Here is a 15,507-nt window from a genome sequence, read left to right as displayed (position 1 = left end):
GCACTGGATAGAAGTTAGGTGTCGTGAGAGCGCCCCAATTTTTTTTTCTAAGTCGATCCGAATTTCCATCTCTATTTTCTTTACTCTTTCTTGTTTCTAAATATTCAATGTACTTTTTCTGCAGCTAATGAAAAGTGAAGGTCTTCAAATGTCATGTTTGAGAGTACAGATAGTATTCAGTGGAAATTGGGAGTCATCAAGTATGTTTTTTTTTATCCCAAGAACGTAAAACAATCTGTACATACATATTTTTTGTAAATCTTAAATGTAAGAAAGTATAGTTAAAAATCACCTGCTCTAAAATCAAATGTAAAATTATTCTTTGGGGATTTATTTTTTAAAACAGTGAAAAAAGCAAAGAGTAGTGAATATACTAAAGATATTTATAATCTCTGACTTATTTTAATATACTTGGAATTTTGTTTCTAGTAAGAGCTATTGCTTTCTTGTTTGACTTCCTGATTTTCAGTAAAATGTGCATATAATAACAAGAAACTATTCTGTATGAAAAAAACAAATCCGAGAAAACCCACTTCTTCACTGGAACGATTACCAATAAATCGGTATTTTAAAATTTAAAGATTTTTGAAACTTTCTTAACCCCTTTTTCGTCGTGTTAAAAAGAATTACAGTAAGTTTCATTTCTCGTCATGCATTTCTACACTTTACAAATTTTCTATCATGTACAGGTCTTCATTTCTAGCCAGAAAAAAATGTAAGGAGAAATGAGTAAGTATTTCAGTTACCTGTGGTCATTGAATACTTAAGCAAGATTAAAATTAATATATGTTTTCTATCAGAGAAAGACAAATACCATATGATATCACATATGCAGAATCTAAAATATGACAAATGAACTTATCTACGAAACAGAATCACAGACAGAGAACAGACTTCTGGTTGCCAAGGGGGAGGGAGAGTCGGGGAAGGATGGATTGGGAGTTTGGGATTAGCAGATGCAAACAATTATATATAGAATGGATAAACAACAAGGTCCTACTGTATAGCGCAGGGAACTATATTCAACATTCTGTGGTAAACCATAATGGAAAGGAATATGAAAAAGAATGTATATATAACTGAATCACTTTGCTGTACAGCAGAAATTAACACATTGTAAATCAACTATACTTCAATAAAATAAACATATTTTGTAAACATATATATGTTTACATTATAAAACATATATTTATATATATATATGTTTTCTATCACACAAGTTTTGGGTACAACAGTTAACCTAAAATAGGAAGTTACATTTCAATAAATGCATTCATTGGTTAAGTGATGGTAGAAACTGTACAATATATTGTATTTGGGCGGAGGCATTTAGTTCCTAAATTTGAACAAATTTAGCGGGGTTCCATGGTGTAATGGTTAGCACTCTGGACTCTGAACAAATTTAACTTCTAAATTTATAAGTTCCTAAATTTCGAATTTATCTTACATTCTAAATAGTTATACCGTACCAGCCAATTCAGAAAACCCACTGAGGTAATAAAGATGTGGAATTAGTGGTGATGGTTACACAACTGCAAATATACTAAAAAACAGTGAATTGTACTGTTTAAAAGGGTGAATCTTATGGTATGTGAATTATATCTCAATAAAAAATATATAATTTGTTGGTAGCAGTATATAATATGCTTCACTGTCAGAAACTTTTATTGGAAATAGACATGTGACTGAAAATAATGCTATTAATAATAGTATTAACATTGGTTCCAACTTGGGGAATTCCCTGGCGGTCCAGTGGTTAGGATTCGGCGCTTTCACGGCCGGGGCCTGGGTTCAATCCCTGGTGGGGGAACTAAGATCCCACAAGCTGCAAGGCGCGAGAAGAAAGAAAAAAAAAGTATACAATTCAATGCTTTTAAGTAAATTTACAGAGTTGTGCAACCATCACCACAATCCAGATTTTAAACATTTCCATCACCACAAAGAGATCCCTCATGTCAATGCCATTTGCAGTCAATCCCCGTATCCATCTCTGGCCCCAGGCAACCACTAGTGGTCTCTATATATATAGATTTTATATAAATGGAATTTTATATAAATGGAATATACATTTTATATAAATGGAATCATACAATATGTGGTCTTTTGCTTCTGGCTTCTCTCACTTAGCATAATGATTTTGAGGTTCATCCATGTTGTAGCATCTATCAGTAGTAGTTCATGCCTTTCTATTGCTGAATATAATTCCATTTTATGGACATACCGCTTTTGTTGATCCATTCACCAGTTGATGGATATTGGGATTGTTTCCACTTTTTGGGTGTTGTGAATAATATTTTTTTTTAATTTATTTATTTATTTATTGGAGGTGTTGGGTTTTCGTTGAGGTGCATGGGCTTCTCATTGCAGTGGCTTCTCTTGTTGCGGAGCGTGGGCTCTAGGTGCACGGGCTTCAGTAGTTGTGGCACACAGGCTCAGTAGTTGTGGCTCACGGGCTCTAGAGTGCAGGCTCAGTAGTTGTGGCGCATGGGCTTAGTTGCTCTGCGGTATGTGGGATCTTCCCAGACCAGGGCTCGAACCCAAGTTCCCTGCATTGGCAGGCGGATTCTTAACCACTGTGCCACCAGGGAAGTCCCTGCTATGAACATTTGTGTACAGGTTTTTATGAGAACATATTTTCCTTTATGTTGGTAAATATCTAGTTGTGCATTTGCTGAGTCCTATGGTAAATGTATGTTTAACATCTTGAGGAACAGCCAAATTTTTCCAAAGTGTCTGCACCGTTTTACATTCCCAGCAGCAACATATGAGAGCTCCAGTTTCTCCACACCCTTGCCAATGCTCGATATTGTCTCTCCTTTTATTGTAGACATTCTAGTAGATGTGGTTTTAATTTGCATTTCTCTAATGACTATGTTGAACATCTTTTCATGTACTTAATAGCCATTCATATCTCTTCTTTGGTAAAATATTTAAACCCATTTTAAAATTGGGTTATCTTATTATTGAATTGCAAGAGTTCTTTATATATTCTGGATACAAGTCTTCATCAGATGCATGATTTGCAAATGTTTTCTCCCAGTCTGTAGCTTGTCTTTTCATTTTCTTAATGGTGTCTGTGAAGAACAAAAGTTTCTACCTTTGATGAAGTCCAATTTATTTCTTCTTTTATGAATCTTGCTTTCGGTGTCAAATTTAAGAACACTTTGCCTAACCCAAGGACACAAAGATTTACTCCTATGTTTTCTTTTTTTTTTAATTAATTAATTAATTTTTATCTGTGGCTGCATTGGGTCTTCGTTTCTGCATGCGGGCTTTCTCTAGCTGTGGCGAGCGGGGGCTACTCTTCTCTGTGGTGTGTGGCTTCTCATTGCGGTGGCTTCTCTTGTTGCAGAGCACGGGCTCTAGGCGCGCGGGCTTCAGTAGTTGTGGCTCATGGGCTCTAGAACACAGGCTCAGTAGTTGTGGCACACACAGTCTTAGTTGCTCCACAGCATGTGTGATCTTCCTGGACCAGGGCTCGAACCCGTGTCCCCTGCATTGGCGGTAGATTCTTAACCATTGTGCCACCAGGGAAGTCCCCTACTCCCATGTTTTATTCTTTAAGGTTTATGGTTTCAGCTCTTACCTTTTGGGTCTGTGATCTATTTTGTGTATAGTGTGAGCTAAGGGTTTAACTCCATATTTTTGCCTGTTATCCAATTGTACCAGCACTATATATTGAAGACAATCCTTTTCCTATGGAATTGCCTTGGCACCTTTGTCAAAAATAAATTGACCAAGGACTTCCCAGGTGCTCCAGTGGCTAAGCCTCCGTGCTCCCAGTGCAGGGGGCCCAGGTTTGATCCCTGGTTGGGGAACTAGATCCCACATGCCGCAACTAAGAATTCGCACGCCGCAACTGGGAAAAAAAAAAAAAAAAAGATCCCACATGCCATAACGAAGATCCTGCATGCCGCAACTAAGACCCGGTGCAGCCAAATAAATAAATATTTTTTAAAAAGAAATTGACCATAAAAATGTTTATTTCTGGACTCTCTATTCTGTTCCATTGATCTACATGTCTATCCTTATGCCAGTACCACAATGTCTTGATTTCTGTAGTTTTATAGTACATTTTGAATTTGGAATGTGTAAGTCCTTTAACTATGTTCTTTTTCAAAACTGGTTTGGCTCTTCTAGAGCCTTTGTATTTCCATATAAATTTCAGGATCAGCTTGTCAATTTCTGCAATAAAGCCTGCTAGGTTTTTGATAGGGATTTTATTTTGGGGGGGATTATATCTTTTTATTCCATTGGATGCTCTCCTCTTCCTAAATACCCCCAAATTCTTAGCATATATTTCTTAGTAATAATAATATAAATAAATATTTACTGTTTACCAGGCATGGTGCTGAGTGGTTTACAGTCCTTATTGCATTTGTTCCTTACAATTACCCTTGGAGGACCCACCACCGATCCACCGACGGATTGCCGATCTGCCCAGCTCTCGCGTGCGCCGTGTCTGGTTCCTCCAGCGTCGCCGCTATGAATAAAGTGGTTCAACAGCTCCGGCTGGAGGCCGGGCTCAACCGCGTGAAGGTTTCCCAGGCAGCTGCAGATTTGAAACAATTCTGTCTGCAGAAGGCTCAACATGACCCCCTGCTCACTGGAGTATCTTCAAGTACAAATCCCCTCAGACCTCAGAAAGTCTGTTCCTTTTTGTAGTAAAATGAATCTTTGCAAGGCTTTTTTTTTTTTTTTTAAACAAGCATGTTTTAACGGGATTTTTTTGTTGTTGTTTTTTTAAATTTTTGGCTGTGCTGGGTCTTCGTTTCTGTGCGAGGGCTTTCTCTAGTTGCGGCAAGCGGGGGCCACTCTTCATCGCGGTGCGCGGGCCTCTCTTGCTGTGGAGCACAGGCTCCAGACGCGCAGGCTCAGTAATTGTGGCTCACGGGCCCGGTTGCTCCGCGGCATGTGGGATCTTCCCAGACCAGGGCTCGAACCCGTGTCCCCTGCATTGGCAGGCAGACTCTCCACCACTGCGCCACCAGGGAAGCCCTCTTTGCAAGGCTTTTAAACCACTTTTCATAAACCGGTGAATATTCAAAGGAAAGCTAAATTTGAAGCCTGTACAAAAGGCTGTCTCTATAACACGTGCCATACTGTACAAACTTCTACTTTTGTCAGTCTACCTCTCTGAATATTCATGAATTTCTGTTTCACAAGGGTAATTATTTTATATACACTGGTGGCAGCATACAATAAAATACTTAGTATAAAAAAAAAGAAAGAAAAACAATTACCCTTGGAGATTGTCCATATCCTTGGAAAGGTGAAATTAATTGACATGTACACACTGCTATATTTAAAATAGATAACCAACAAGGACCTACTATATAGCACATGGAACTCTGCTCAATATTCTGTAATAACTTAAATGGGGAAAGAATTTGAAATAGATACACGTCTATGTATAACTGAATCACTTTACTGTACACCTGAAACTAACACAACATTGTTTATCAACTATACTCCAATATAAAATAAAAATTTTTTTAAAATAAATTGCCCCAAGGCATAAAGCAAAAAAATGGAGGATCAAGGATTTGAACCCACGCAGTCAGACCCAGAACCCACATGTTGAAGTGCCGTGCTGCACAGTCTCCTGCACTGCTCTCTGGTGAAGCTGACCAAAGTGCCACAGGCACATGGTGTTTGCTTGTATAAGGAGAACACTTCTGATAGGGATTGTTTTAAATCTGTAGATAAATTTGAGGAAAATCACCATCTTCACAACCTTGAGACTTCCATTCCCAGAGGGCCATCCTGCCCCACTTACGTTTAGCATTCCAGTGTCCCTCCCAAGTCATGTTCCCAGGACAGCGGAAAGTTCAGCCGTCCTTTCAGCCAGGCCTGGGCCCCGGTTGTTCACATGTACCTCCCCTGCTTCCACTTCAGCTACCCCCGCCCCAAGCTGAAGAGGCCAGAACTGACTTACCTGAAGTCCCTCCGTGCCCTGTATTGACAAAGACATTTTGTCCCAAGACAGCTATGCATAGCTGTTTTTTTTAAGAACTTAGTTTTAGAACCAATAAATAACCTCAGAGCCTAGATTCAATCCCGTCTCTATCCTTAACCACAGTCCCCAAACCCTGAAGCTGTGCTCTAGCAACAGTAGTTACTGGAGGCTTTTCTTCACTTCTTTCATCAAGCAAACACCATATAGCAGCTCTTCATTGCTCCCACTCACCTCAACTCTGGCGTTCACACTTAGGATGTGTGTGTTTGCATGCACATCTACTGAAGTGCAGTATTGATGAATATGCGGCTTGTGTCTTGAGGCTTCTAAAGTATAGTGTTGCTTTTCATTGGTTCATAAAGAACATAAAAATGATTAACTTTAGGGGAGGATGTGTTCTTTTTAACATTTTCATTTCCAAGGGGGTATTGTCTACATTGTGTTTCAAAGTAAATACATTTCATTAAAATGATGGCATTAATTTTATCTTTGACTGATAGTGGGTGTTTAACAACTTACAGTACTTTTCTAGCCAGCTTAGCATACCACACTCTGTTTTACTCTGTCACTGGCTACTCCTTCTCTGTCTCCTTGACAGCTATCTTCTCCCAGATGACTCCCTAACGTTGGAGTGCCCCAGAGCCCAGCCCTTGCTCTACTTACCCTCAGCCCCTTGGTAATCTCCCAAACACCTCATGAATATGTGGCTTGCATGTTGAGGCTTCTGAAACACAGTGTTATTTTTCATTAGCTTGTAAGGAGCACAAAAGTGGTGAATTTCTTTTAAAATTTTATTTTTTAATGTTTTCATTTTCAAGGGGGCATTGTCTAGACCGCATTTCAAGGTAAATATTTTCAGTTAAAATGGACCTAGAGATTGTCATACTGAGTGAAGTAAGTCAGACAGAGAAAGACAAATATCACATGATATCGCTTATATTGTGGAATCTAAAAAAATGGTACAAATGAACTTATTTACAAAACAAATAGAGTCACAGATGTAGAAGACAAACTTATGGTTACCAAGGGGAAAGGGAGGGGAGGGATAAATTGGGAGACTGGGATTGACACATACACACTGCTATATATAAAATAGATAACCAACAAAAACCTACTGTATAGCACAGGGAACTCTACTCAATACTCTGTAATGACCTATATGGGAAAAGAATCTAAAAAAGAGTAGATATATGTATAATTGATTCACTTTGCTGCACAGCAGAAACTAACACAACATTGTATTTTTTGTTTGTTTGTTTTTTGGCCGTGCCTCGCGGCTTGTGGGGTCTTAGTTCCCCGACCAGGGATCAAACTCCGGCCCTTGGCAGTGAAAGCACAGAGTGCTAACCACCGGACCGCCAGGGAATTCCCTAACACAACATTGTAAATCGACTACACTCCAATAAAAATTAATTTTAAAAAATGGCGACATTCACTGTATCTTTTATTGACGGTGGATGTTCAGCAACTTACAGTACGTGTCTCCCCAGCTTGTAGCGTACCACACTCTAGTCTCCTAGACCAGTTCCTGATGTTCTCTGGGATGGCTCCCTACCCTTGGCACGCCCCAGGTTCTACTCCTTGCACCTTCTCCTTTTTCCCCCATTCCCTTGAAACCTGCTCCTTCTTGAAGTCTTCCAGATCTCAGGAAATGAAAATTCCATCTTTCTTTGCTACCTTTCTTTCCTTTATCCCTACAACCAGGAAATTCTGTTGGTTCTACCTTCAAGAATATTTGCAGACTCTGGCCAGTTCTCACCGTCTCCAATGTGGCCCCCATTCCACTCCATCGTTGGAAAAGTCCGTCTCCTTACCCATCTCCCTGCTTCCACACTTGTCTGCCTAATTCTTTTTTTAATTGCTCATTTTATTTTTTTGTGTGTATTATCTTCCAGTGTTTTTTTCCCCTTTCAGTTCTATTGAGATGTAACTGACATACAGCACTGTATAAGTTTAAGGTGTACAGCATAATGACCTGACTTACATATATTGTGAAACGATCACCACAATAAGTCTAGTTAACATCCACCATCTCATACAGATACAAGGGGAAAAAAAAAAGAAAAAATGATTTTTTCCTTGTGGTGAGAACTTTTAAGATCCACTCTTTAAGTAACTTTCAAATATACCGTACACCAGTGTTAACTATAGTCATCATGTTGTATATTACATTACGCCTAAATTCTATGTTCTACACAGCAGCCTGAGTGTTAATCATATTACTCCTCTTCTCAAAACCTTCCAAAGGTTCCTAATTTCTCAAAGGCCAAAGACCTTATAATGGCCAACAAGGCTTTACACAGTCTGGTCCCTCATCTCCTTCAAGTCAAGGCTAAAATAACAGAAGAAAAAAAAAAAGGGACTTCCCTGGTGGTCCAGTGGTTAAGACACCGCCCTTCCACTGCAGGGGCATGGATTCAATCCCTGGTAAGGGAACTAAGATCCTGCATGCCGCGCACTGTGGCTAAAAAAAAAAAATGGCTAAAATGACTACCTTATCATCCCAGTTAAAATTGGAACACCTCTCCCCCTTGACACTCATAATCTCTTTATCCTGCTCTATTATTTCCCATATGGTCACATTCTAAGAGAGACCATATAATTTGCTTATTTATTTTGTTTATTGCCTGACTTACGCAGTCTATAAGAAGGCAAGGATTTTTATATGTTTAGGTCACTGATAGATCCGCAGTGCTTAGAAGAGGACTTGGCACATAGTAGGTACTCATAAATATTTATGGCATGAATAAATAAATTAGCATAGTAGATTATAAGTGAACAATTTATTGAATTAAGTAGGAGTAAAAAAAAATGCAAGTGTGAAGATCACTGAATATGTTAATCAGTATAATAACAAAATACAGTGGAAAGAGCATGGGGTGAGAGGCAACACAGGAGGGGAGAAACCCTGTCTGCCAAGGTCTATACATGCCAGTCTTCCTGATTTTTGCTTCTTTTCCCTCTGTCCTTCGGGTCCTACTGTAACCCTACTAAATTTTCAGCGGTTCTCTAAATAAAGGTGCCTCGCTGCCTCTTCCAGGATTGGAAGGCACTGCCCTGTGAGTATCCTTTACTCTTTCTTTTTCCCTTTCCTCCTTCCCTTTGGACTGAACTTAGCAATCACTGCCTCCAAGTAACCTTGCTTGACACGCCGAAGCCCAGATTACATCCCCCCGTTTGTGCTAGCTCACACAGCACCCCATGTTGTCTAAATCTTTCACAATGTGTTAGGGACTCTGAAACCAAAGCTGAGTGTTTTTGAATCCTTGTTGGCTGGCCACAGGTGCAAAGCAGTTACTCTAACAACTGCAGGCAGAGAATTGTTTGCTAGGGCTTTAAGGATGGAAGTGAAATATGAGGAAGCATTTGGTTCCTGGAAGAATTACAGTGTTGAGTCCCCTTGACCATAAAGATATGTTATCACTTCATTTTCCTTGAGGTAGCTCCCCACATTGGTGAAATAACACAAATGAAAATATTTCAGACACACCTGTTTCATGGGGGGAGTGCCCTGCGAAGGGCCTTTGCTTGTTTGTTTTTGTGTCCACATCCCTTTTGGATGTTTAGGAATTTCGTATTCTCCTAGCTGGGCCCAGGGGATGGGTCTGGGGGCTCATGAGATTGGGGAAGAGAGAAGATGGGAGAAACAATTGATATTTTTGGGCTTCCCTGGTGGCGCAGTGGTTGAGACTCTGCCTGCTAATGCAGGGGACACGGGTTTGAGCCCTGGTCTGGGAAGATCCCACATGCCGCGGAGCAACTAGGCCCGTGGGCCACAACTACTGAGCCTGCGCGTCTGGAGCCTGTGCTCTGCAACAAGAGAAGCCACGATAGTGAGAGGCCCACGCACCGCAATGAAGAGTGGCCCCCACTTGCCACAACTAGAGGAAGCCCTCGCACAGAAACGAAGACCCAACACAGCCAAATAAATAATAATTAAAGATGCTAATAATTTTTTTTAAAAAATTGGTATTTTTAAGAATGGGTTCCTACCAAATAGTACAGGTCTTAGAGATGACCAGAAAGAACATCCCTGTGTAAGGATCTCTAGAAGCCATGACCTGTTTAAAGAGATTGCAGTTTCCTTGTGATGGCTTTAGGTTTTTGCTTTGCTAGGGAAGTTGAGGGAGAATTAAGTTTGAGTCACGAAGTGCAAAGAGAGAGTTGGAGAAATATGGAGAGGTGGTGAAAGACCAGAAGGCCAGAGGTAATAATAGGAGAGAAGCTAAGAAGAGCCATTCCAAGTGACAGGTGACCAACGATGCCCAAGATGTGTAAACATTAACCAGGATTCCTCCAACATTCATGAAGACACCGATTTCCTATTAGTCATGCAACATAATATTCTGTTTGGCTGTTAAAACAACAAACTTTCAAGGCTGGAAAAGTTTGGGATCAAACAGGGGATCCTGATTGCATTTTGAAGGTTCCATCTGGGATAGGGACCCGGAAATAAGGCCTAGGACAACAGCCACCATCCTGTTGGAATGTGTCAGTGTACAAGTCTTGGTGTGGACCCGCAGAAGTTTGTACTGATTTGGGGGATACCGGTGTACCCTGAGGGGCTTAGAAAAACCCGCTGAAGAGCTACAGAGTGCTTGGCAAAAGTTTTCAAGAGGAAAGAAAATGCATATGCAGCTTTATTAGAGTTTGCTGAGGGTGTAACTCTTTGATTCCCTGAGACTGGGGTGGAGGCTAGTTACGTGAAAAGTGATTACCAAGATAATTACCATTGACTCTGGATTTCTGAAGAGCCTCAACTTCTTTTTTAAAAAAACAGGGGAGAGGGTATACAGTATCCTAAATCCTCAGAACCCCTGGCTATGAACTTCCTTCTAACTCCACTACCACTCCCAGCCCCAAGCCTCTAGCATGCCTCCGGACATCTCTGGACTGCTAGATACCGGGTTTGAGGACTGTACTCTCAAATACTTAAGCTAGACGGCTGGGAAAAGACAGCTTCCAGTGGCACCATGGGGCTTTTTCAGTGTGAAAGGATGCCCTCAAGGCATTTAGGAGCTCCCATTACTCTCCAGTAATTGGTGGGAAAAGTAATTGAAGACAGGAATTACCTGGAGGAGTTAGTTTATTTAAATGATGTGGTTTTATTTTGCTTGGTCTTGGAGAAGCAGAATGCTTCTTATTATACTAGACCCTTCTATAAAACACTCATTTTTTAAAATTTATTTTTTATGTTTCTTTTTAAAAAATTTTTGTTAAAAACGCTCATTAGGGGCTTCCCTGGTGGCGCAGTGGTTGAGAATCCGCCTGCCAATGCAGGGGACACGGGTTCGAGCCCTGGTCTGGGAAGATCCCACATGCCGCGGAGCAACTAAGCCCGTGCGCCACAACTACTGAGCCTGCGCTCTAGAGCCCGCGAGCCACAACTACTGGAGCCTGTGCTCCACAACAAGAGAAGCCACAGCAATGAGAAGCCCGCGCACTGCAACAAAGAGTAGCCCCCACTCGCCGCAACTAGAGAAAGCCCGCGCACAGCAATGAAGACCCAACGCAGCCAAAAATAAATTTATTTTTTGAAAAGTTATTTATGGCTTACAGTTTTTTAAAGCTTGTTTTATAGTTTAAATCAGAAAAGGGACACGTATTTCCCTATTTTCAAAAGATTAAAGTGATTCACTATTTTTTCCCACGGAGTAGTCTACTTCAGCAAAACGGTACACAGTGTGCTATTTTGGCCTCTTGGGAAACATGACATATTCAAGTTTGCTAGAAAGAGATTAATGATCGTTTTTAGCCATACATCTCCCAATATCTTCGGGATACTGGTCTAGAGAGAAAATGGTGGCAGGGGGTGGGGGTAGGAGAAATCTCTCAGTTTAGGATCAGAAATGGGCAATGGATGACTTAATTTAAGGTTAGTTGTAGAACCAGTGGCCTCCAACTGTGTTTTTCTGTCATCTACACTTTTCCCACAAAGAGATTTCACAACAATAAATTTACAAAACAGTCCTGTAATGTAGTTTTAAATTCTTAAATCAAGAAAAGGTGGTATGCAAAAAGCATTAGCTACAACTCTAGAAACGATTTGTCAAAAGCGAACAACAACCCCCAAAATCACTGCCCTCTGAATGTTCGTTCTTGCCATGTTATTTTGACGCAAATAGAAACAGAACAGCGTTTTTAGATCCGGCATTTCTGTGCGGTGCAGACATGCCGTTTTCTATGAATTTTCTCACCTCTGGGAAATGTATTTCTGAAACGTGTAACTGTTGTGCAACTAGCCAAGTGGAACTATGACGCAACGATCCCCTGCAAGTTGCCTTTAAAACAATGATGTCATTTGGCGCAGATGTAGTCACGTTTATAACACAGGTACATACCGCAAAGCTCCCTCCACGTCGTCCCTGATTCCCCCACCCCCACCGTGTGCAAGATGCAAAAAGACATTTCTCGGGTTTCCTAACCCTCAACTTGTCGAGGGTGGGCGCACCCCACTGGCTCGAGCCCACCGCTCGTGCAAACGAAGTGGGACCGCGGCGAAGGGACCAGCATTGCCGAGAGTTCCCAGCCCCGACGGCGAAGCCGCGGGGGAAGCGGCGTCGGGCCGGGCCCGCGGCGGCAGCGTCGGGCCGCCTTCTTCCCTCGGTGAGGCTCGCTGGCGTGGCCTGCAGAACGTGGGGCCCCGCGGGCGTGGGACAGCCCTGCCCCCACCCCGCTCCCACACCCGCTCCCGCTCCCGCGGCGCCGGAAGTGACGCGCGCTGGCTGAAAGATGGCGGCATTGGCGCTCGACCAGGGGGAAGGTAAACACCCTCCGGGCCGCTCCCCGCGCGCGGGCCCCCTCGAGGCGCCGGTGGGGGCCGAGGGCGCCTCCCAGGCCTCCGTTCCAACTCTCGGCTTCCCACCCCACGACCTCCCTACCCGCGTGGCAGGCTTCCGCTTTGCGACGACGGCGGACGGAGCCCCATGCCGGCGGGCCCCGCCTCCCTGGGCGGGCCCCGGGCGGCTCCCGTGGCCCGCAGGGGGCGCGCGGCCCGGAGCGGCCCCTGGCTCGTGGCCCCGCACGCTCCGCCCCTTGCCCGCCCCTTTCCCGCCTTCCTCCACCCCCGGCGTGGGTGATCCTGAGGCTCGGCGCGCTTCGGGGCAGAAGCCCAGAGTCGCCGTCGTCGACGTCGCCGTTGCCGGCGCCTCTGTTGCTGCCCGCGACCCCCCAGCCCCTCTCTCCGCCCGAGGCCCCGAGTCGGCCCTACCGCCGACCCCCGCCGGGCGCTGCGAGGCCCCTGGCGTTGGCAAGGCCGGGCCCGGCCCCGACGCCGCTCCGCCTCGCGCAGATCCCGACTATCTCGAATCGCGTCTCAGCGCTGTCTTCTTTCCCAGGACTGGTTTCGTGGGGGCCGCAGGCGCGCAGAGTCACCCCCCGCCGGAGCGCCCCGGCCCGGCCCCGGAGCGGCCCCTTGTAGACGTTCGAGGAGCCTGCTGAGTGCCGTCCCGGCGCCCGACCGCCCACCGTCCGGCCCGCTGGCCCGCTTCTTCCTGATGCAGACTGCCGTCCACTAGAGGCTGGACGGACCCCCGAGGTGCGTAGCCGCCCCTGGCCCTCCGGCCTGCGGGAGCCCGGGCTTCGTCCGCGGCCCCGCGCTAGGCACGGATTCGGTAGCCCTTTCTGCACCGACCCGAGTCACACATTTGGTTGACGCCGGGATCTAATTTGTCTTTGAGTTTACTTAAATTGTTTGAAATATAATTTTTTTCAAGGAGAAAAAAAAAAAAAAAAAGGAAGAAGCATAATTCAGCCATTTTTTGCAGCACACAGCTGCAGGTACCATGATTATTTTCTCCCTAACCCGTTTCTTCCCTTTAAAAATTCTGTGTGCGCCTGAAATAGAACTATGCGAAATGCGAGGCATAAAACGCGGAATCAGAAGGTCTGGGTTCGACTGGGTGACTCCGAGAAAATCGCTTACCGAACCTCGGTTTCTTATCTATGAAATCTAGTCAGTTATAGCCACATCACAGGGTAGTGAGGACTGTATGAGGTCATATATGTGAAAATAATCTGTAGCTGTAAAGTGTTGTAAAAATGCAAGGCAATTTTTAAAGTAACCTTTGCCAGAGTGGTGAATGTTGTAGTGGCTAACTGTTGCTGCCTCTTTATTTCTATATTATAAGTATAAGGAATAAGTGCGGGATAGCGAAGCAGTGCTGTGAATCGACTAGATATATAATAGTCACGTTGCTTGGCCTTCTTCCTACGAAATGCTAACTGCTTATTTAAATAACGGTATTCTTTAATTCAAATTTAACGTTACTGTAGTGCTTTGCTTTTCATTTTTCTAGGCCGCTTATGCCCTTTTTCTTACTCGGAATATTAAGCACCTTGCATTTGTTTAGTCTTTTCTATTTTTTGAATTTACATTTTCTTTTGGTAATCTGATTAAATTGTAATTTAGAAAATGCTTTTAAGGTATATACCCTAATTTTAATGCCTGTTTTTCATATCTAGGAAACAAGATGCCTGAATATCTCTACTAATATGAAAATTGTTTTTGGAGAGCTTGTAAATGCAGTCAGATTTCTGTACTTAATAGATCTAGAAATGTATAGAAAATTTCAACTTTGGGACACTTAATGTAATATTTATGTAATTTAATTCTCTTTTTTAATCATCACAACACTTAGTAGGTGCTTAGAACCGGTTTTTCAGTGGTAAAGGATGTTAATTTGCACTTTTTATTGCCGATTAACTTGGGGGGGATACTAGGATATATAAGCCATAAATATTTGTGGTTTGAAAATCGGACTTATTTGTCAGAATTTATGATACATATGTGTAACAGATCAGTATGAAATCATTTTTATTTGGCACATCAAAAATGTATGGCTTTTTAAAATGGTCCACAAAAAGTGAAAGAGAAGCTTTTTTTTTTTTTTAGTATATTGTTATTTTTAGCTAACAAATGATTTTCTGAGTTTTTTTCTGAAATGTTTTATTAAATTTATAATCCAATACCAGTTGTCTTTCCGAATATGGTTTTTTTTTTAAAGCAGAATAATATAAGGCGGGCAGGATTAAATGAGCAAAGAAGAGCCTATTTTAATGTGCTAGCTTTTATATATTGGACTTATCGCTTGTCCTGAAGATAAAATTTTGGCAAATCAGTGCTTCATTGGGAATTTCAAGGTTTGGCCTTCTCTCTGCCTTGATTTGGGTTACCTGGGGCTAAAACCTTGGAGCCAGGGCTGGCGTGGCTTCATGGGTGTCCAGAAGGACCCCAAACTTGGTTTAATAATCTGCGTGTAAAACTGGCACTGTACAATATAAAGGTGAATAGTAAAATTCGTGGTAATAATGTAAATTTTTTATTTTTCTTTACTTAGAATGCATTAAACAGCAAATAAAAAAACACCATGACATGTCGAGAGAGACCTCAGAAGAAAGGAGAAAGCTTTGTACTTTACTACCTTTAACGACACTTTTTTCCTGCTTTTGAGCGAGGGCCCCCACATTTTCATTTTGCCCTGGGCCCCAAAAATGATGTAGCTGGCCTGTTCTGAAACTTGCCCTTTCCTATTTTAAACGTTTTAAGA

At 42.6% G+C, this 15,507-nt stretch overlaps 2 protein-coding genes across 4 annotated transcripts in view; both read left to right on the top strand.

The window, feature by feature from the left end:
- Positions 1-153: 153 nt before the first annotated feature.
- On the top strand, positions 154-4,674 carry LOC118888965 (guanine nucleotide-binding protein G(I)/G(S)/G(O) subunit gamma-5-like). The gene is made up of 2 exons (XM_036840488.1): positions 154-200; positions 4,344-4,674. The coding sequence occupies exons 1-2, from the start codon at positions 154-156 to the stop codon at positions 4,663-4,665; spliced, it is 369 nt and encodes a 122-aa protein (XP_036696383.1). The 3' UTR covers positions 4,666-4,674.
- Positions 4,675-12,660: 7,986 nt separating this feature from the next.
- The window catches only part of KLHL15 (kelch like family member 15), a 28,390-nt gene continuing 25,543 nt past the window's right edge, over positions 12,661-15,507 (top strand). For 2 of the 3 annotated variants that reach the window (XM_036840752.1, XM_036840751.1), the window contains exon 1: positions 12,953-13,496. The gene's annotated coding sequence lies outside the window, so the exon portion shown is untranslated. Of the gene's footprint in view, positions 12,723-12,952; positions 13,497-15,507 lie in introns of those variants that run through there. The other variant, XM_036840753.1, reaches the window with a different exon arrangement.

This window comes from Balaenoptera musculus, chromosome X (assembly GCF_009873245.2).
Source record: "Balaenoptera musculus isolate JJ_BM4_2016_0621 chromosome X, mBalMus1.pri.v3, whole genome shotgun sequence".
Taxonomy (NCBI): Eukaryota; Metazoa; Chordata; class Mammalia; order Artiodactyla; family Balaenopteridae; genus Balaenoptera; species Balaenoptera musculus.
This window is presented reverse-complemented; position numbering and strand designations above follow the sequence as displayed.

What these genes read in the sequence shown, in the direction of transcription:
- LOC118888965 (XM_036840488.1), top strand. Translation starts at nt 154, where the DNA reads ATGTTTGAGAGTACAGATAGTATTCAGTGGAAATTGGGAGTCATCAA. An exon ending in TGGAAATTGGGAGTCATCAA is followed by an intron (nt 201 to 4,343) that starts GTATGTTTTTTT and finishes ACTGTTTACCAG; the next exon opens with GCATGGTGCTGAGTGGTTTA.